The sequence below is a fragment of the Fukomys damarensis genome, unplaced genomic scaffold (genome assembly GCF_012274545.1).
Source record: "Fukomys damarensis isolate Sample0158 unplaced genomic scaffold, DMR_v1.0_HiC HiC_scaffold_17, whole genome shotgun sequence".
NCBI classification, from domain to species: domain Eukaryota; kingdom Metazoa; phylum Chordata; class Mammalia; order Rodentia; family Bathyergidae; genus Fukomys; species Fukomys damarensis.
In genome coordinates, this window is record NW_022900929.1 from 1,215,371 (window position 1) to 1,235,689 (window position 20,319).

General features: G+C 37.9%; 1 protein-coding gene across 1 annotated transcript in view; it reads right to left on the bottom strand.

Moving 5' to 3' along the window:
• Trrap (transformation/transcription domain associated protein) overlaps positions 1 to 20,319 on the bottom strand; it is a 139,493-nt gene that overhangs the window by 57,676 nt on the left and 61,498 nt on the right. The window contains exons 29-40 of the mRNA XM_033764788.1: positions 17,934 to 18,030; positions 16,037 to 16,158; positions 15,625 to 15,795; positions 12,340 to 12,408; positions 9,629 to 9,682; positions 9,477 to 9,497; positions 7,587 to 7,706; positions 7,238 to 7,357; positions 6,814 to 6,978; positions 6,555 to 6,736; positions 6,125 to 6,323; positions 5,566 to 5,694 (exon numbers count right to left, since the gene is read on the bottom strand). Coding sequence (XP_033620679.1) covers positions 5,566 to 5,694; positions 6,125 to 6,323; positions 6,555 to 6,736; positions 6,814 to 6,978; positions 7,238 to 7,357; positions 7,587 to 7,706; positions 9,477 to 9,497; positions 9,629 to 9,682; positions 12,340 to 12,408; positions 15,625 to 15,795; positions 16,037 to 16,158; positions 17,934 to 18,030 — 1,449 coding nt within the window. The remainder of the gene's footprint in view (positions 1 to 5,565; positions 5,695 to 6,124; positions 6,324 to 6,554; positions 6,737 to 6,813; positions 6,979 to 7,237; positions 7,358 to 7,586; positions 7,707 to 9,476; positions 9,498 to 9,628; positions 9,683 to 12,339; positions 12,409 to 15,624; positions 15,796 to 16,036; positions 16,159 to 17,933; positions 18,031 to 20,319) is intronic.

The following is a 20,319-nucleotide window of genomic DNA, read 5'->3' on the forward strand; positions in this document are numbered from 1 at the left end:
AATCATAACCACCAATCCAGTGCTCCAAAGAATTTTCAAGGATGTCCCAGGAAGAGACAATGAAGCTAACAAGGAAATAGAATAAATAAACCAGACAGGGTAAGTAGTTAAGTAGAAAAGAACTAAAGCAAATCATCAGCCAGAAAATAATGCAACGATAGGAATAAGTCACTACTACGTTTCAGTAATAATTCTTAAATGTGAATGGTCTCGATTTCCCAGTCAAAAGATACAAACTGGCAGGTGGACCAAGAAACAGAACCCAATGGTATGCCAGATACAAGAAACACATTTACTTCAAAAAGAGATTCACAAAATAAAGGTCAAAGGGTTGGAAAACAATATTCCTTGCAACAGAAACATGAAAAACAAGCAAAAGTAGCTATCTTATTTTTAGACAAAGTGAACCTCAAGCTGAAACTGATCAGAAAGGCACAGAAAGTCACTGCATATTGGTTAAGGGAAACAACTGAACAGGAGAGATAATAAACCGTATAAACCCTGAACACCAATGCACCCAACTTCATAAAACAAACACTACTGATCCTTAATACTCCACTCACAAACAGAACAAATACTTCAAACAACTGGGCTCAAGAGGTATCTACAAAGTGTTCCACCTAACAACAGGATATACTTTCTTCTCAGCAGAATATGCAACTTTCTCCAAAATAGACCAAATACTACTTGAAATTATCCTATTCATGTTACCAGAATAAAGCACAATGAAACCAGAAATCCATGGAAAAAGAAAGCACAGAAAGGATGTAAACACCGCGGGAAATAGCAGAAAGAATCAAATAGTGGGATCTCATCTTATTAAAAAGCTTCTGCACAGCAAAAGAAACCATCAACAGAACTAAGAGACAACCTACAATGTGGGGAAAAAAATTTTACCAGCTGCTCCTCAGACAAAGGACTATTATCTAGAATATATAAAGAACTCAAAACAACCAGCCCCCCCAAATATAAAGACCCAATTCAAAAATGGGCATCTGAAATGAACAGACATTTCTCAGACAGAAGTAAAAGCAGCAAGTAAATATATGAAAAAATGTTCCACATCACTGGTCATTCGAGAGATGCAGATGAAAACAACACTGAGATTCCACCTCACCCCACAAAGAATGGCTGCTATCAAGAAATCAACCAATAATAAATGTTGGTGAGGTTGTGGGGAGAAAAGAACCCTTCTCCATTGTTGGTGGGAGTGCACACTGGTGCAACCACTATGGAAATCAATATGGAGATACCTCAAAGAGCTGGGACTAGAGGTTCCATTTGACCCAGCCATCCCTCTGCTGGGTATCTTTCCAAAAGAATTAAAAGAAACATACCACAGTGATATATGTGCGCCAATGTTTACAGTGGCACAGTTTGTAATAGCTAAAACTTGGAAACAGCCCACTTGCCCACCTATGGAAACTGGATAAAGAAGATGTGGTTTTTCTATAAAATGGAATACTACTCAGACACAAAGAATAAGAAATCAGAGTCATTCATAGGAAAATGGATACATACTGAGGATATACTCTTAAGTGAAATAAGTAAGTCACACATGTATAAATACCGAATAGTCTCTCTGGTGTGAAAAACTATAATAGTACACAAGATCCTAATGGGATAATTAATAGTGTGAAAAAGGAAGAAAAGGGCTAAAGGTGTAGGGAAAGTGGAAAGGGTAGGGGAAAGGGAACAAAGGAAAAGAAAAAAAATATGAGAAAATGAAAAATGGAAATAAAGTGTTTGTAAATGGGGAGGGGGGAGGGGGTGAAGGGAGGACAGGGACAAGGGGAAAAAATGAGAACCAAGACCTGTCATGTGAAGGTACAGGATCCCAATAATGAATGCAGCTGTATTGCATACCTAGATTGTACCAATAAACTCAATAATAATAATAAAAAAGAAAGTATGCAAACACATGGAAATTAAACAATATACCTCTTCAATAATCAATGGGTCACAAAAGAAATCAAGGAAGAAATTGGTTCCTAGAATCAAACATTAATGCCATTACAACATACCAGAACTTATGGAACACAATGAAAGCAATCCTAAAATGCACGTTTATAGCTGGAATGCTGGTATCAGAAAAAGATGGGTCCAAATTAACCTAATGATGTACACTTGAGTCTTGGAAAAACCAAGAATCCAAATCCAAAGGTTGTACAAGAAAGGAATAAAGATCAGAGCAAAAATTAATTATATTTAATTAATAGTTAATGATATATAAAAATTAATGATATATTTTTAAAAAGAATCAATGAAAAGCAGGACTGATTCTTTGAAAGAATAAACAAAATAAGACAGACCCTTAACCAATCTAACCAAAAGAAAGAAAGAAAAAACCCGTATCAATGCAGTTTGGTGAAATTACAACAGATACTGCCTAAATCCAGAAATTATTAGCAAGTACTTCCAAAAGCCAGTACTCCAAAAATTAGAGAATTCAGAAGAAATGGACAGATTCCTAGACTATGAATTACCAACACTACACAAAATAGATACAAAAACCTGAATAATACAGTAATAGGCAATGAAATTTAAACAGTAATAAAACACCAATAAAAGTCTAGGTCCCAACAGATTCACTGCTAAATTGCAGAAGAAATTTAGGAAGATTTAATGCTAATATTCCTCAAACTCTTCAATAAAATTAAAAGAGGAGTACTCTCAGTCATTCCTGGAAGCTAGCATTATCCTGATTCCAAAACCAGACAAGGATCCAACCAAAAAATAAAACTACAGGCCATTCTCTTAAAGGAATATTGATGCAAAAATCCTCAATAAAATTCTAGCAAACAGAATTCAACAAATCATTAAAAAGAGCATACATTAAGATCAAACAGACTTGATCCCAGGGATGCAAGGATGACTCAACATGTGCAAATTAAATGCAGTACAAGCAAGGACATTTCAATAAAGAAAAAGCCTTTGATAAAATCCAACATTCGTTCATGATTAAAAACTCTGGGGGAAAAAAAGGAAAGACTGTCTCTTAATCTGATAAAAGTCATGTGTAACAATCATATTACAAGGTGAAGAACTTGAAAGCTTTTTAAAATCAGAAACAAGACAAGGATGCCCACCATCACCAGTCTTCCTCAATAAAGTACTCAAAACATTACCCAGAGCAATGAGGCAAGAGAAAGAAATAAAAGGGGTATATTTAGGAAAGGAAGAAATCACATTATCATTATATGCAGATAATATGATCCATGACATAGAAGACTCCCAGAACCACCAAACTCAGCAATGCAGCAGGATACAAAATCAACACAAAGAAATCAATAGCATTCCTGTACACAAATAATGAACTCACTGGGAAAAAAATTAGGTATACAATTAATTCACAGAGCATCAATAAAAAGTAAATACTTAGGAATTAACCTAACCAAGGAAGTGAAAGCCTTTATATAACCAAAACTACAGTACTGTGAAAAAGGAGATCAAAGTGAACATCAGAAAATGGAGAGATATCCCCCGTTCCTGGACAAGCAAAACCAATATAGTCAATATATTTCCAAAATTCATAAAACAGACTTAAAACAATCCCAATTAAAATACCCACAGCATTCCTCATAGAAGTAGAGAAAACAATCCTAAAATTCACTTGTAATCAGAAGAGACCCAGAATAGCAAAAGCAATGCTGAATAACAAGAGCAAAGCAGGAGGCATCACAATCCTGGACTTCAAGTTATATTATAAAACTACAGTGATAAAAGCATTATAGTACTGGCACAAAAACAGACCTGAGAATATTCAAAGGAATAGAGCAGAGATAACCCTAGGCCCATTCAGCTATCTGATCTTTGACAAAGATGACAAAAACATACTCTGGAGGAAAGTCAGCCTCTTTAAATAATGGCGCTGGAAAAACTAGTATACATATGTATAAGACTAAATCTAATTCATGTGTCTCATCATGTACTAAACTAAAATCAAAATGGATCAAAGACCTAAATGTTAAAATGCAAACTGGAGATGTATCTTCAGTCTGAAAGTTAAAATGCTTGAAGACATAGGCATGGGCAAGGTCTTTCTGAACAGAATTCCAACTGCATAAGAAATAACATCAAGATTTAACAAAATGGAATCAACAAAATGAAAAAGCTGCACAGCAAAGGACACCACCAACAGAGTGGAGACAATATACAGAATGGAAAAATGTTTTTGCCAGCTATTCCTCAGACTATTCTTCAGGGGACTATTATCTAGAATATATAAAGAACTCCAAAAAATTAAGACTCCTCAAAATAAAAGACACAATCAAAAAAATGGGGCAACTGAAATAGATACTTCTTAAATGAAGAAATACAAAACAGCCAATTAATACATGAAAAATTGTTCAACATCTCTGGGCAGTAAAGAAATGCAAATTAAAACAACACAGAAATTCTATCTTCAGAAAGAATGGCTATCATCAAGAAATCAAATAATAAACACTGGCAGGGCTATGTGGGAAAAGGAACCCTTCTACAACCACTATGGAAATCAGTATGGCAATTCCTCAAAAACTAAAACTATAGATTTCATTCAACTTACCTATTCTCCTTCTAGATACCTTCGCAGAAGAGTTAAAGATATCTATTACAATGATATATGCATAGCTATGTTTATATCTATAGCAGCACAATTCATAATATGGCAGCTAAATCTTGGAAGTAGCTTGTATGTCCATCATGGATTAAAAATGTATTTATATGGGCTGGGGATGTAGCTCAGCAGCACTGTGCCTGCCTGGCAAGTGCAAGATCCTGAGTTCGATCCCTAGTACACCCCCCCAAAAAAAGTATTTATACACAATAGACTACTACTCTATCACAAAAGGGGTATATTTAAGTCATTTGTAGGAAATTGTAAGCACTGTGAGACTACCATATTAAATGAAATAAACACTTAAGCTTAAATATCAAATGGTTTCTCATTATGAGAAATCCAAAATATAAATGAAGATCAAAATAAAAGATTAAACAGATAAATCTTTTGCAAACGGGAAGGCAAACAAGAGATGTAGGGAGGGGGAAGAAGGGATGGAGGAAAGGATGAAAAAGGAATTAAGATGTGTCATGTACATATACCAACGCCTCATGAGGAACATTATCATTTGTACTGCAAACGTACTAATAAAAATTTAAAAACACAATAATCTCAAGGTAAACATAGCAACTAACCCTTAAATTCAAAAAAACAAGCCTTACAAATGCAATGATTTCATTAGAATCCTAAACCAAGTTCAAACATCACCACTGCCATGATACTGCCCCATAAACTTGGTGACCACAGATCACAGCAGTAACTGCATTCAGTTGAACATTCTCACTGGTTTTAGTACTCTTTCACAAAGCTTAAGATGAGACTGAACATCAAAACCTATTAGTACAGGATTTTGCAAAATCAACAATAACTGAATGTTCAAGAATTGTAATGGGATGCTCTGCCATTAACTAATGTACGTACTTAGAAAAAATAAAGCCTTGGAGGAAAGCTTATTTCCATGAACATGTATACACATTCACTCATTGAAAGTTCCAGTCACACTGAGGCACTGCGGGGTATACCACCTTGCTTATAAACACGCTGGTGATGCTCTCCGGGTTGTCTCCTTCCGGATTGGGAGGTCCCAAGAGCTGCTCTCCTTCCCCCTTCTCAAAGCTGTACAAGAAAGCAGGATTCAAGATATGCTGCAGAACCTACAAAAAGATTAAAAATGAAGAAGGAAAGATTCAGCCAGATTCGTTATCTCTTTAGTGAGGCAGGAAGGACACAACACACCAACAAGTCAGAACTCGATTAAGGTAGCAACTACTCATCCTGACTTTGTGCCAAAGGGCAACTGCCACAATGGATTAAAAATGTAAGGAGTAGAGACCTAAGAACAGCTTGGCTTACTCTTCTCAAATCAAACAAGTCATTTTCTGAAAACTAAGAAATTAGTAACACTGGTTCACCATAAGATCTGCCACATATTCCTCAGCAAAGTCATTTTCTCACCCACAGTCCACCCAGCCTGCTATTTAATTAAGCAGCAACAGAGACAAGGGAGAACAGAAATATGGCTGAGCTTCCCCAGCAAATCAGCCCAAGAACCTAAAGCCTACTACTGCAAAACCGTAAGTTCACCTTTGCTTTCAGTTCATCACCAAAGTTGGGGTCATTCAAGTCCACAAAACGAAAAAACAGGGCCCGTTTCTGAGCAATGCTATAGTTTTTGGGAATCTCCTCCTCCATATACTCCTTTAAGAAAGTCATATTGCAGAGAAAACGACCAGTGAAGGCTCGGAGCAGCTGGAACAGCAATTCTATATCTCCGTAATTCCTCCTGAAAGTTCAGAACAGGAGAAGAAGTCAACTTAATACAAATTCTGTAACTATGCATCTTCCCCAATTTGTCTGTTACACAATTCAATGCTATCATCCATCCCCTACAACAAATCTGATTCAGTGAGTCACAATCTTACAGCCTTGTGCAAATTATAAAAAGGAGCCCCCCAGCTTAGCTTACTGGACAAATCCACCATGTGATGAACACAAAGCCCCACGGTGCACCCACTTGCAGTAACTCAGCAGACAAAAGGCCAACAGCTTGGGCTCCTTCCAGTTGGTGGCAGCCATGTTCTCTTTGCGATGTCTTTCTTGAAAGGTCTCGCTCACCCATACACGTCTCAGCTGGATCACCAGAGGATGCTGATTAGCCAGCCAGGAGTCATCATTCTTAACAATGATGCTTATGATCTGTCAAAGAAGAGATCATCAGAAATGCCACTCGATCCCACAGTGGGGACATCAGAAAACCAAGGAAGAGACAATACCTTGATGGCCTGGAACTGGAGGTCAAGGCGCATAGTGCTGGTGCTGGGTGAGCCAGGACGCACGGCGGTTTGTGGGCCACCCGGCAGCAGAAGGGTGATGAACCTGTTGGGGTTGGCTGCCAGCACATCCCGCAAGGGCCTGGCATCTCTATGTTTTAGAAAACTCTGAAAACAAAGCAAAGAGAAAACCTGTTTTGGGCTAGTCAAACTAAAAAGGTGAAAGAAAATGAATTCTAAGGTTCTTGTGCAATTTCCATAGGCAGGTTAAAGGGGGGAAAAGTCCTATGAAGAATGACTGGGGCCTAAGATTTTCAAACACAATCAAACAGCAATGACATTTCCCATCTTCAAAGTCTCTGAGCACGGAAGTGGGATTTAACACTGTGGAGCACAGAGGCTGATACAGGGCTGCTTCAGTGCCTACCATGAACATTCGGCTCCACTGCGGATCATTGAGTGTGGCTTCCATCATGAACAGCTCCACTGTTTGTGAGGGGTGCCGAGTCAGGAATTTGATCAGAGGCTCTCTGAATGGACTACCCGCCTAGAAAACAAAAGGAAAACCACATCACATTCCACCCCTTCTAAGGGCTTGTTCAACTATCACACAGTAAGTATGTGCACTCTCCACTCCTAATGGACTGCACTAAAAACAAGAAATATTAATTTCTGAATCCTTATGCTGTTAGATTATCTCATTTACAACACAATAAAGTAAAAATATTACAAATGACAGGCAAAGAATGAGAATTAACCTGCAGTGTGATTCATACCTCAATCAACATGGCTCGCTCTGTTTTCATTACAACCTCTAACAAAGGCTTGACCAAAGTTTGAGGTGCAGCTGGGATCAGATGAAAAAGGTTTATGATTGCTGAGCAAATCTTCATTTCCTAATAAAGAAAACCAGAAATCATAAAACAGCCCAGTAAGTTTGCAAGCGTAAGAGAGAAACATCACTATAGACCCTACTACAATCTAGCTATATTTGCAAGGCTGGCCACCAAAGCAAAGTTAACATGGAAAAGCCACAACTTACCAGTCTTGGAGAACAACTGTGTTGTGTCCTGAAGAAACTAACTTCCCCTGGCCTTGAACTCATCTATCACTGTGAAGGGGGCGGGGTGTGTATGTGTGTGCGACTGTGTATCCCTGTTGTGATTGTGCTGCTTGTTTTCAGGCACACTGACAAGTACTGGAGGTGATCTCATGGGTCACCTATGCTAGTCTCCCTCATTAATGCAGGGATGATTGATCACACCTGTGGCTGTGAGCGAATCAGGACTTCTGTTTTTGCTGTGGCATCATAGGGACTTCTTAACATACTGTCTTAGAGCAGACTTCTTTTGTCTTCAAAAACTAGCCAAAAAGACTCCTCAAAAAATACTTAAAAGTATTTTATCCTGGAAACTAATATCAATGTAAACAAATGACTGGTGATAGTGCCAGGTATTTGTCAACCTGGCCAAAAAATAGAGGTGACAAATTGCTCTACTAACATGTGAAAAGTGTGTGAAATGTGAAGTTCTGCACTTTCTAGCGCACTGATTCTCAGAGACCAGAGTTTTGCTTGTGCTATTCAAAGAAATGGCCACAGGAAAGAAGAACCCCTAATGGGCCATCTTGTATCATGTGTAAGGTGTGTGTGTACATGACTCTCACCAAGATAAAATGGGGATGACAAACACTGGTCAGGGAGATCATATTCTTAGCATCATTTGAGATATTTTTCAAACCTCCTCTTTAAACCAAAAAGACAGGGGCTGGGGATTTAGCTCAGTGTTGCTGTGCCTGCCTCACAAGCGCAAGATCCTGAGTTCGATCCCTGGTAGCAGGCAATAATTAATTAATTAATTAATTAATTAAAAAATAAACCAAAAAGACAGGTAGGAAGTGAAAAAAATCAACTCAGTAGCATCCCTTTCCCACCATGCCTAGAGCTTTCTTGCTATAAAGTTTCAGGCCTGCAGAGAGTTCTATCTATTGTGAATTCATTACTTTCTAAAATGCTCCTTGATGTCATGGTTTTCATAACAATATCACAAAAGCCACTTCTTTTGTCTTTACACCACTAGTGGAAGACAGAAATGATAGGTGTTATTATCCCCATTTTACAGAAGAGAGAAAGCTCAGGGTATGACTGTCTAAAGCTACAGTGTTAGAAAGACATCAGTGAGTATGTGTCTGTGCATGTGTAAAGAGAGGAAGGGAGGGGCAGGCAGCAGGACAAAGAGGCTCTAAATCCAAGGCAATCAGTAAGCCAGCAGTGTGCAAGAAAAATATAATCACTCCCAATTCTTAACATGTAATATACGCTTAGTGGCATTTCTTCTTAGGAAGGTGCTAGATGTATGAGTTCATATGAATGTGATGGTAGCAAAACCCCATTCAATTTTGAATAGCATTGAAACACTACAATTCTAACGTGGAAAACAAAAGAACTTAGAATCTTGCTTAAAACGTCCTAATATAGAACATGCGTGGCATCCGCACAGTTCACAGCAATGATACTAATACAACTCTGCCACAGACAGACAGTACAAGTCACCGCACTCAAAGGCACAAGGTACTTTGTCCACTACAGAATCACAACACAGCTAACAAGTCACAGCAAAACCAAATGCGACAACAACCCCCTCCTGCAACTCGGCTGAAATTCTCACCTCTACCCCTTCCATGGCAGGCTGAACCAAAACAAAAATTAGAGCATGAAAAAAGGCAACAAAAAGGTAAAGGGAAAAGAAAAGAAAAAAAAAAGATAAAAGTGTTCTTCACATTGCAAGTCATAAACTGACTTTTAATAGATTGTTCTCACCTCAAACTGACAGAATGGAGACAAGGAACATCTCCCGCACTCTGAAATGCTTTCCTGAGGATGGGGAGGAAAATCATCTTTTTCTATTTATGTCATTTACATAAAAACTTCCCATATACTCAAACACAGTAAGGGTTACTGGGGTTAACAAGACAGTAAAGACACAATTATCAGAAAGCACACAATAATTAACAAATGCTCAGCAGCAAAAAGCACACCTTCCACCCTCAGATGTCATGTCAACATAGCCCTGGGATAGCATCTAACACAGTATTTCTTTCCTAAGTCAAATGTTAAAAACAATGTTTCAGGATTCTTGTGTAAGGGGAAAAATGGTAAGACCTTTTTGTTTAGAAACACATTTTTAAAAGACTTACTTTTCAAAGTGAATGATTCAAAATTTTATGTAAAGTGCTAAGACATTAAAAGCAGGAAAACAACAACAAAAAATACCTTTCCCAACTAGAGTCAGAAAAGAACCAGGCAGTACAGCCCCAGGAATTAGACATGTCTAAGCCCCCCATTCCCAGACCATACCACCCACCAGAGATCTGATTACCTTATGCTGTGAAGGAGTCTTCATAAAACTAGCTGCATATGTGTTCCTACATGTGTGCATGCGTGCATACACAACTGTTCTAACAGGTGGTCGTGTGTCTGTTGTAATGTCAAAAAGGGAAACAACTAAATATGGTGACTTTCAGGGGTATTCCAAGTTACACTGGAGATTCATTCTTTTCCTTCCTTCCTTCCTTCCCTCCTTAACATTTTCAAATATGGTATCTAACTATGCAAAATTATTTGGGAATTCTACCAAACAGGAATCAACTACTATCTAAGAACCATTCCTATCTATCTATCTACTTAACATTTCCAAATAGGGTATCTAACTAAGCAAAGTTATTTGGGAATTTTTCCAAATAGGAATCAACTACTTTCTAAGAACCATTCCTCATTCTCTACAACATCCCTAAAAAAATGATCAGAGCTCAAGAGCAGAGCACAGCTGGGCTCACGGGATGAAACCACAGCCATGCTTCTCTGGCTTTGTACCCCAAATCCCATGGACTGAGTATCAGACACACAGCGAACATCCCAGAGCCTGGCATACAGTGCTGTTTAGGTTGTGCATTCACAGGATGATGAAAATATCTCAATAGGAGCTCAAGAACTCACCTGCACCCATGCCCTGGCCTCTAGAAGAGCGGTAACCCTCACCCAAAATAATACACAAGTTGATGGAATCTTTTTGGTTCAACAGAAACCATTTATCTACCTACAAGGTTTTATTTTTGTTGTTGTTGTTGACTATGTGTTTTAGGAAACTAACTAGTTTATTAAAAAAAAAATGTAAAATTTAAAGCAAAAATACCTCTCCATGAGATGAGAGGGAGAAGAAAAGTAGAGAGGCCCCTGTACCTACTCCTAAGAGCACAGGCTTTATCAATACACTCTCTTCTCTTCCATGAAGATTTCCAATTTCCAGTCTGCATATATAAATGACCAACTTCTCCATGAAGATTGCTTAATTTGTTTTGGATATATAAATAATAAATCCTCCTCAAGGTCATGCACAATATAAAATTTATTTCAAAAATTTAAAATCCTGGTTTAGTTCTGCTTAGTTGGCTGTTTAGAAGTAGCAGAAAAGATGCAAAAACAAACTGCACTGATACAGAATGGTCAAAACAAAGTATAATAAAGCAAAAAAATTCCAAGTTGGGATGAAACATAGCATCTGACAAATAGGCACAAGAGAGAAAAAAACCCATATTAGTTATGCTTCTAAAGAACTGTGAGGAATTCCTTTATGGGGATACTACTATAAAATGTCACAAGAGGTTACAGAAAGTGTGGAAGGTATCACTCTACTGATAGGGCATCATCAACTTAAGAAAAAAAACTTTAAAAATTAGCATATACAATAAATTAGATTCAAAACAGCAGAAAGTATACATTTTTAAAGAGAATAAGTCTTTAATGACCAACATCAGATACTTAAAATCATTTATCAAGAGTGATTTTTCTTTAAAACCACACAAATTTGCTTCAAGTTCTAGTCTTTTAAATAATTTGGGTGGAAGGACCAAGACTTTAGCTCAGTGACACCAGGCCTGCCTGGCAAGCATATAAAGTCCTGAGTTTGATCCCCAGCACAAAAAAAAAAAAAAAATTAGGGTGGGGAATTTAGGCCTAGAAAATATGTACACCAGTATTTGTGTGATGTTTTATTACATTGTCCTTAACGCTTTAAATCCTAAAAAATCTCTAGGTGATTTTATTAGACAATAATGATTAAACATAAACTTTTACCAACCAAACAACAGAAAGCAATGGAACCAATAGGTGAGGAATGTACCACCATGTAAAAAGCAGCTACCAAGAACAGTCCAGAAATCATACTGTTCAAAGCAAAACTAATAAAATTGAAACACTAACATTTCAAGCTTCCCAGAATTCTCAACAAAGACATCACATTAAAGTGAACAGAAGGGAGATTTTAAAGAAACATAAAAAGGAATGTTCAGCCATTAAAAGAAATAAAAGCAAAATGTATTTCTAATAAAATGAGCGTAATAGTTTACATGGACTATTAATCACATAAAACCATTTTTGATGAGCAATTTAATTAAGCCGCTGCTCTGGCATTAACACTGACACTGGCAGTGCGCCATGTGGGCGCCCTTCCCAGAAACAAGCGAGCCACTCACGTTTCCGTCGCTCCTCTGGCCCCCTTTGTGGGTGATGACCACCACTTCCATCCACTTGCGCAGATGTTGCTGTTGAAAAAAACACATTTAGACACTTCTTCACAACAGGGGTGTTTCACTTTCAAATTACTACTATTGTTGGAAACTCGTCATCACTAATTTTCCTTGTCTTAGTATGTCTAATGTGAGAACTACAGTGTTTCCATTATTGAAACAGCCTGATCATTAAACTAGTCTAGTGAGTGGGTAGTAGACAAAGAGGCTGAATTTGTCAGTACAACAGAAAAAGTCCTGAAACCCAATCATTCCGACACCAGGCCTTGTCATCTTCCTTCATGTTGGTCACTTTCATGGCTGTTCATTGAGTACTGGTATGTGCCAGGTACCAGGTTGAAGACGGGGCAGGTAGCTGAGCTGGTGGGCCTCATTCTTGTCCTGGGGTGGGGACTGGAACACGGGGAGAGGGCAGGGCCAAGGAGGGAAATGGGTAAAACGCCAGATGCATGCTGCACATAGGTGCAGTTAGGGCAAGTTTAGTAGCTTTACAAGAATAGGAAGCAGCTTCAGGTAAGGACTAGAGTTAAAGAGATCCTCATGCAGGATATGGGAAGGAGGGAAGCAGATGGTCCCAAACACTTCAGGCAAAGAAGAGACAAGGGCCCTAAAGCCAAAGGAGGAAGGTGGCCACTGGAGCAAAGAAACATCGGTACAAGGGGCCCAGGAATAAATGGCTTGTGATACAGGTATGGATCTCTGTGGATCAGAGGCTGTACAGATGGGTGCAGTCAGTTCCTCCCTGTACAGTATGAGCACAATCTTTACTTATGTAGTGAGGCTCTGCATTGTAAGCACACATAGAGGAAGAGACAGCTCTGCACATAGCTCTGGGCATGAGGTAACAATGCGCAAACCTTGGTTCAGCAAATCTAAGCAGACAAGAACTCAGAGCCTAACAGTCAAACCCCAACAAGGGCATTCAAATAACGAAGGCTTCTTTCTCACCCTGCAGTGTCCAGACTAGTTCTTTAAGACACTGATGTCCTCTGGGAAGTTAGCCGGTTACTCTAAAGAGGATTCCATGATGAAAGAGGCTTGGGGAGAATGATTTAAACAATCCCCAACACTCTTCTCTAGGATAGGCCTTTCCTGAGCCTTCAGCGTCCCTATCATCCTTGTCAAGCTTCAAAAGCTATGTTTCCCAAACTCATGCAGCCAGAGAATGGGTTTTCAGAGAATGCCTACATACTGCAGGATCACCATTCAATGCCAAGAAATGCATTAAATAAAGCACATTTCTTCAAAGTACCAAATAACAATATTTTACCAGTAAATTCCCTCAAATAAATTCCCTACCAGACCATAAATTCATGAAATTTATATCTTACTGGAGCAAATATTTATACAAAGTTATAAATGAGTAACAACTAAAAGCATAAGCCATGCCAGTTGTTTCACCATTCTTTCTGCTTTTGGATTTCTCACAGGAAACAGTTCAAAGTTTTTAAAGAAAGGAACTGGATATGTTTTGTAAAAGAAAGAAGCTGGGCTATTACCTTATACCATATATAAAAATTAATTCAGAATGCATCAAAGACTTAAAAAGTAAAACTATAAAACTCTTAGAGAAGGGAAAATTTTCAGGATTGTTTTCATGAATGCCCATGCTACCAAAAAAAAAAAAAAAAAAAAAAAAATCCTCTCTTAAAATAATGCTACCAATCTCAAAAGCACTACCAGTGACTGAATTTGGTCTTGAAGAACACAGCTAACCAAGGGCTCTCGTGTCCCTGGGATGACACTGCAGGCACAGGGTAATTCAAGACCTGAGTTGCTAAACACAGAAACAGAGCTGAGTATGATAGTGCATGCCTGTAATCAGAGCACTTGGGAAGCTGAGGCAGGAGGATCTGGACCTGTGTCCCCCAAATAAAGTGCCAGCTCAGAGATCTAAAGTATATGATTAAGGGTTAAAAAACAGTTGCTTCAGGCAGGCATGCAAAGGCAGCAAGAAATGACAGCTGAGAGAAGGATGGTATAGAAGCAAATGGACATTAGAACAAATGCTCATCTATGAAAGCACCAAAGTTGGAACATAGGAAGGAAGAAAAGTGTGTATTTCATGTGCTCTGATTAGGCCACAGTATAACTTCATTTTTTTCAACTACTCATAGGACTACCTGCAGGCATGGAAATGAACTATGTAAGTACATTACATATATTTTGAGGCTTAGGTAAGTACTTTGCAACTCAGAAAATTCATTCTGCTCTCACAAAGGGTTAAACAGTCAAAGGCCAATAGGAAGCACAAGAATAAAAAAAAAATGCACATTTGGTATGATGTATGATTAAGTTGTTAAATGATTACTTATCAAACTATTTACCAAAAGCAAAATGGAATGAAAAAGCTAACAAAATTCTCCATCTGTTTACATTTCAATTTTAACATTGTTAAATAAACATGTACATAATCATTTCTCTGATAATTCTAAACTCAAAGGATTTCCAATGTACTTCATACTCCTTCACAGAAAGAAGTGCAAAGTGACAAAATCTCTTCAGAGAGCAATTTGACAATGCAATGAAAGATTAAACTGCATATAAGCACTCTGATCCAGAGTTCTACCTCTAGAAACCTATGGTATGAATGAATAAAGAGACATAAAACTGTACAAGTTTTAAACTGCACCACTGGTTATAACAGCAAAAGACTGGAAATAATCTAAATATTCACTTGTGGAAGAACGGTTAATAAGTTATATCTTCATTTAATGAAGTATTATGTACCCAAATAACACAAGAATTTTGTAAATCATTTGAAGCAATAAGGAAAAAGCAAGAACTATAATTATATTGTGGGAAAAATAGAATACCTACATGTCCTGTAATAATGTAAAACACCCCAAGAAAGACACACAGGAAGACTGGCTGCCTTCAGGGGAAATACTGGGCAGGGAGAAGACAGGGATGGGAAGGAAACATTTTGAGCTCTTGCATTTTATGTCATGTGAATGTATTATTTACTTTAGAAACAATGTACAACAATGCATGGTGGCACATGCCTCTAATCCCGGTACTCTAGAAGGCTGAGGCAGGAGGATCCCGAATTTGAGCCCAGCCAGAGCAACTTAGCAAGACCCAGTTTCAAAATAAACAGGCCGAGGGGTAGGGGTTGGGGGATCTCAGTGCGAAGATCCTGGATTCAATCCCCAATATGCAAGAAAGGAAAAAAAAAAAAAGTAATTTCTCAAATTTTTTACAGAATCTGTTTAATCTCATTTGGCTTACCATCATCTGATCACAAAACTTGTCATTAAAGGAATTTGGGAAAAGTCTTGTAACAGAAGTCAGACGATTCACAACATTCAACGTTAAGCTTCGGTAATCTCCCAGCATCATTAGCAAAGGCCTCATGTGTGTATGAATTTGGTCTACTTCAATAGTTGCACCTTCTAAAAACTATTTAAAAGAGAAGTTAAAAAAAAAGTCAACAGAGAATACTTTATACTTTACACTTAAACTCACAGTCAACTCTAGCAACAAGTGTTTGTGAGCACCTGTCTTTCAGAAACCAATGATGAAAGGAAGGGTCAGTGTTACTGCTGAACATTTAAAAAGATCCAGTATGACTACAATCCAGACAAACTTATTACAATTCATTGTGTATGCCCAAACAGTTGTCTTTCACAGACACACTCACCTTTCTCATACAGGCTTCCCCAGCCTCTTGGAGCTCACTGTTGGTGGAATTAAGGGCTTTGAAGAGGGCAGCAATGATTTTCTCCCTGGACTGAGGAAGGTAATTGCAGGCAGCAAGTGCATCTTTAGGGAGAGAGTTGGTACAATTTCATTATTAACCTGAAAAATATCTGAAGAATTTTCTTCTCTGAAAGATACTACCAATGTGAACCACTAATCCTCTCTCCCCTACTATGTGGCCTCAAGGACAAAAAAGCATGCATGGTTCTCCAGCCACACGATCAGTACTGTCCAAGAGTGAGGTCAATGTTTTTCTGCCCAAAATGCCATGATAAAGCTCTAGAGGCCCCTGCCTCCAAGATATCCTCAAACGTTTAGCAGAGGCTGGCCTGAGCAGTCACAGCTGAATAAGAGGGCATGGCCTCTGAATTCCCAGTAAAAGGTGACGGAGGCATCAGACACACATGGCTCCCCACTACGCAGTCTGCACTATGCATGGGTCCAACTCTGTCCAACCCTGGGGTTTAAAGACTTTAAGTCTTTGAAAATGTGAATATTGTTTGGAAAGGGGGCATGTCTCAACTCAACGTTTGTTAAGAGATGACAGTCTAGCAAGAGTCATACTCTTATTTGCTAACAGAAATGAGGTCACAGGAGAGGCATCCAAAGATGACAGTTCCAACAAAACTGAGGAGTCACTGACCAGACCCCTGTATACCCCATTCCCTTTGGCTTCTCCTGTCTTGAGCACTCTGCCTCCATCTCCATGTTTAGGTATCATAATCTGCCACTTGGCCCTTCTACCTAATTCAAGAGGGATCTGGCAACTTCTTAATAAGTACCAAAAGAATCCAACAATCACTAGGGTGTGGTGTGTACTTGTAATCCCAGACCTAGGGAGGCTGAGGCAGGAGAATCACTGCAAATTCGAGACTAGCCTGGGCTACCTAGTGAATCCAAGGTCAGCCTGAATAATACAGTAAGACTATGTCTCAAAAATCAAATAAACAAATAACCAACAACAAAGAATCAGCTTCAAAATATTGTTATTTATTCACTTAAAAAAAAAAAAAAAAAAAAAAAAAAGACTTGCCAGGGATTTAGCTCAGGGGCACCATGCTTGCCTTGCAAACACATGGTCCTGAGTTCGACCCCCAGTTCCAGGAAAAAAAAAAATGGAAACATAATATTGATACCTAAAAAAAAAAAAAAAAGCAAAACTATTTCAACATACAAGGGTCATTTGGTATGGATCTAGCATAACTCCCTGAGTTGTGCACAATTTTGGGGCTAAACAGTAAACATGAAGTTCCTACTGAAAACTTAAAAGAGATTATAGGATTCTCAAATGCTTCTGAGTCATGAAGAAGTATGAAGACTGCACAGTACTTTATTACACACTCGGATTCTGATGAAAACTGCACTACATGGACAGTATGACAATTCTGGTAAATCAGAACATGTGATTCTTAAGGGAATTATGAATTACATTTATTACCAAGTAAAATCCACAGTTTAGAGTACAAAATTATCTAAATCCTAACAATGTATTCCATCTTTGTTTTTTTTTTCAGGACCTTGCACTTGAGAGAAAGGCAGCGATGCAACTGAGCTAAATCCCCAGCCCAGTGTATTTAATCTTATAACATATCATGACATAATCTGATAAACAACTTTTGATTTTGCTTTTTAAAACAGGATTTTGCTAAGTAGCCCCTAGGCTGGCCTAAAACCCACGACCCTCCTACCTCAGCCTCCGAACTGATGGGATTACAGGTGTGTACGAACACAGCTGGCTACAAACGTAATTTTTTGATTCCACATTTAAAACACCAGAAAAATCAGACAATAACAATAAAGGTCACTGTCTCATATCCCTTTTATACCCTGTAACTTACTGAGTGCTGCAATCCGTAAAGGCACAAGTGATGGAAGGCTTTTGTAACAGGGCAGCTTGGTTAAAGCTGAATCCTCAGCCTCGCATAAATTCAACAGCTAAAAAAGATAAAATATGGTGAGCCCATGCCTGGGAAGACACAGAAACTTTGTAAGTAACAACACAGCACTCTGCCATATGCATGGCAATATGATTAACAATGGACAAATGAAACAGAAGTTCTAAAAATATAAAAATACAACTTTAAACTCTATTTAATGCAAAACTCCTTAATCTCATTAGTCAAAACAGTCTTAGACACATTTTCATTCACTCTGATACTGTTTTTTTCTCAAAACACGATTCCTTTATCTAACTACAAATTTTGAGGGAAGGTCTGTCTCCCCATTGTTTAGAGCTGCTTTCCCAATGCCCTGAGCAAGCACTCAAGAAACACGTGGGCCATAATGGAAATATCTGAGTGGTTGTATTTTTTTCTTTTCCAGTACAGGAAAGCATAATGAAGGAGGCTGAATGTTTCTGGGAATTCCTGTGGCCATCCTTCCAGATGTACTAGTGTACAGGTACTCATATATCTTTTTTTTAAATACAACACCATTTTTATTTTTCAGTTATATTAAAATCAGTCAAATATTAAATAATTTGATTTGCCAGGTGTGGTGGTGTACGCCTGTAATCCCAGTACTGAGGAGGCTGAGATAGGAGGACTGCCCTGAGTTTGAGGCCAATCTGGGTTATACAGTGAGCTATGTAGCAAGGCCCTGTCTCAAAAATAATTTTTTTTGTTTTTTTGGTACAGGGCATTGAACTCGAGTCGTTGCACTTGTGAGGCAAGGCAGGTGCCAGAACCACTGAGCTAAATCCCTGGTCCAAAAAATAATTTTTTAAATAAATAATTTAATTCCAAATTATTAGTTATGCACACAAACTACTTGTTAACAGCATGACCATTTCGTTGAAAAATAAAGGACAAAATATCATACTTATTTAATATTCCCTGTATTGCTAAGATTTAAATGCTTTGTTTTCTAAAATTATTTTTTAAAAATTTGAAGAATGAACCAAAACAGTGCCACCTAAGTCACATCTTGTCATCAGACATCACTGTCCTTGTAACGATTCAACTAAGACTGAATGAAGGTTGGAATGAACTTGATCTCAAAAAAGTACTAAGAGCATTAAAAAAAAAACCCACAAAAAACTCTTATCTAACTATAGTAAAATCATGCTTCCATGGGTATCATTTAAAAATGAGAAACAGTAGGACCAGGATTTAGTTCAATGGGCACAAGGTCCCGATTTCGATCCCCAGTACCAAGAAAAAAGAGAGAGAAACAGTAAAGAGCACATTTTTAAAAACTTTTATTCACAATACTATATAACAAATATAAACTTCGTGAAAGTTTTGTTTCCATCTGTAAATAACATCTTTACTCTTAAACTTGAGACTGTCACGAAAAGCCTTCTTCATGTTTTCTGTCAAATAAATAAATTTGGGGAATTGTTTTAAATAAGTAGTAGGCATTTCCCACTGTTTAGAACAACAATTCTTAAGATAAAGGTAGTTTTCTATTTAATTCTCTTTTATGTAAAGCTGACTACTGGTTCTTTGTGACTGACGGTATTTTACCTACAGTCACTCCCCTAAAGGATACAGTTATTTTATTTTATTTTTTGGTCCCAGGGACAGAATTCAGGACCTTGTGCTTATGACAGTGCCACTGAGCTAAATCCCCAGGTGATAAGAGTATTTTAAAAAGAGGGCCGGGGATTTAGCTCACTGCTTCTGCCACCTGCCTGGCAAGCACAGGGACCCAAGTTCAATCCCTGATACCAAAAACAAAAAACAAGGGAATTCAAGAGTATTTTAAAAAGAAACAATTTAGAGCTCCAGCCTAGGAAATAAGCCTAAGTGAAGATCAAATGACTTTCACAGTTTTATTCATTACTCTTCAGTTTAGCAGTACTAATCTGACACTTGAGCCTAGTTAAAGAACATTTCATTCTCTGTTTTACACAAAATGCTCTAGGAGAAAAGTTTTAATAAAACACTGTATAAAATATTAATTTTATAGCTTATAGTTCTTTGTATTAAAGATGTTCTGCTGTACTGAACATTGAAGTAATCCTATTACCCCAGAATGCCATGTATTTCATTAAGCAACTCTCATGTCTACTACTAAGTGCTCCCAAAGTTTAGTGAAAAGGCAAGTTAAACAAGTTACAGCTTCCTTGCTCTGCACAGGCTCCAGTAGGCACTCAGCTGATGTAACTGTTTTTCACCAGGAAAAACAAAACCTTCACTTATCCTTTCTCTGTGACAACGTTTACTCGATATATGGAGTAACATATAATCTGGAAAACTTAAATATACTTTTAAAAAAAAA